The sequence below is a fragment of the Sinocyclocheilus grahami genome, unplaced genomic scaffold, assembly GCF_001515645.1.
Source record: "Sinocyclocheilus grahami isolate Dianchi unplaced genomic scaffold, SAMN03320097.WGS_v1.1 scaffold5023.1, whole genome shotgun sequence".
Taxonomy (NCBI): Eukaryota; Metazoa; Chordata; class Actinopteri; order Cypriniformes; family Cyprinidae; genus Sinocyclocheilus; species Sinocyclocheilus grahami.
In genome coordinates this window covers 1-819 of record NW_015509827.1, presented here as the reverse complement: position 1 = coordinate 819, position 819 = coordinate 1, and the positions used below count along the sequence as shown (strand labels likewise).

Sequence of the window (819 nt, the reverse complement as noted above, 5' to 3'; positions counted from 1 at the left end):
CCTTTAAGATGTTCAGAAGCATATTTTTGTTCATACATTGAAAGTCAATGGGGTCCAAAACAACATTGGACCCCACTAACTTTCATTGTATTGACAAAAATGCAAAGACTTTCTTAAAAATGTATTTTCTGTTCTGCAGAAAACAGAAAGTTGTAAGTGTAGAGAAAAAAAAAGTCTAATGTTGTTTTGGATCCCATTGACTTTGATTGTATGAACAAAACATTCTTTAAAATATCTTATTTTCTATACAGTTATATGGGCTAAAAATGACATAAAGGTGAACAAATGATGCCAGAGTTTTCATTTTTGAGATGATCTACTATGAACAATTTCCAAATATTTCTCAAATTTGAGTTCAAGTTGAGTTCACTAAATAAAATTACTTTGGCAGGATGCAGGTCTACTCCATACATGGGGAGCCCTATGGCGTTCTCAAGGAAAAGCATATCTGCCTGGGCAGGACTCATGAATCTGTGTAATAAAAGAAATGATATAAATGTGTGCTGTTGTGTATGTGTTAGAGGACATGTGTGAGTTTGATTGTTGGTACAGGATACCTGTATGTGGAATGCAGCTCCATTATTCTCTCCTCCAACTCTTCACTCTGATTAGGTGCAAGAACAATTTCACTGACATAGTTGTTCTGGTGGAGATTTGGGTCATAATTACCAAGTGTTGACTGAACTGTGTATGAACCCAACAGAGCTAGGATGTCTGATGGACAGAGCAGTCGACCAATCACAATATCTTTCCTCAGCTGAAGACACAGGAGATATCTGAGAGAATTACACAGAACAGTGTGTTCAGTCAACACAGAAA

At 36.4% G+C, this 819-nt stretch overlaps 1 protein-coding gene across 1 annotated transcript in view; it reads right to left on the bottom strand.

Annotated features, from left to right (window-relative positions):
* LOC107577068 (protein 4.1-like) overlaps positions 1-776 on the bottom strand; it is a gene marked incomplete at its 5' end in the record, with an annotated part of 13,745 nt that extends 12,969 nt beyond the window's left edge. Inside the window, 2 exons of the mRNA XM_016263182.1 lie at positions 384-471; positions 558-776. Coding sequence (XP_016118668.1) covers positions 384-471; positions 558-776 — 307 coding nt within the window. The remainder of the gene's footprint in view (positions 1-383; positions 472-557) is intronic.
* Between the last annotated feature and the right edge of the window lie 43 nt (positions 777-819).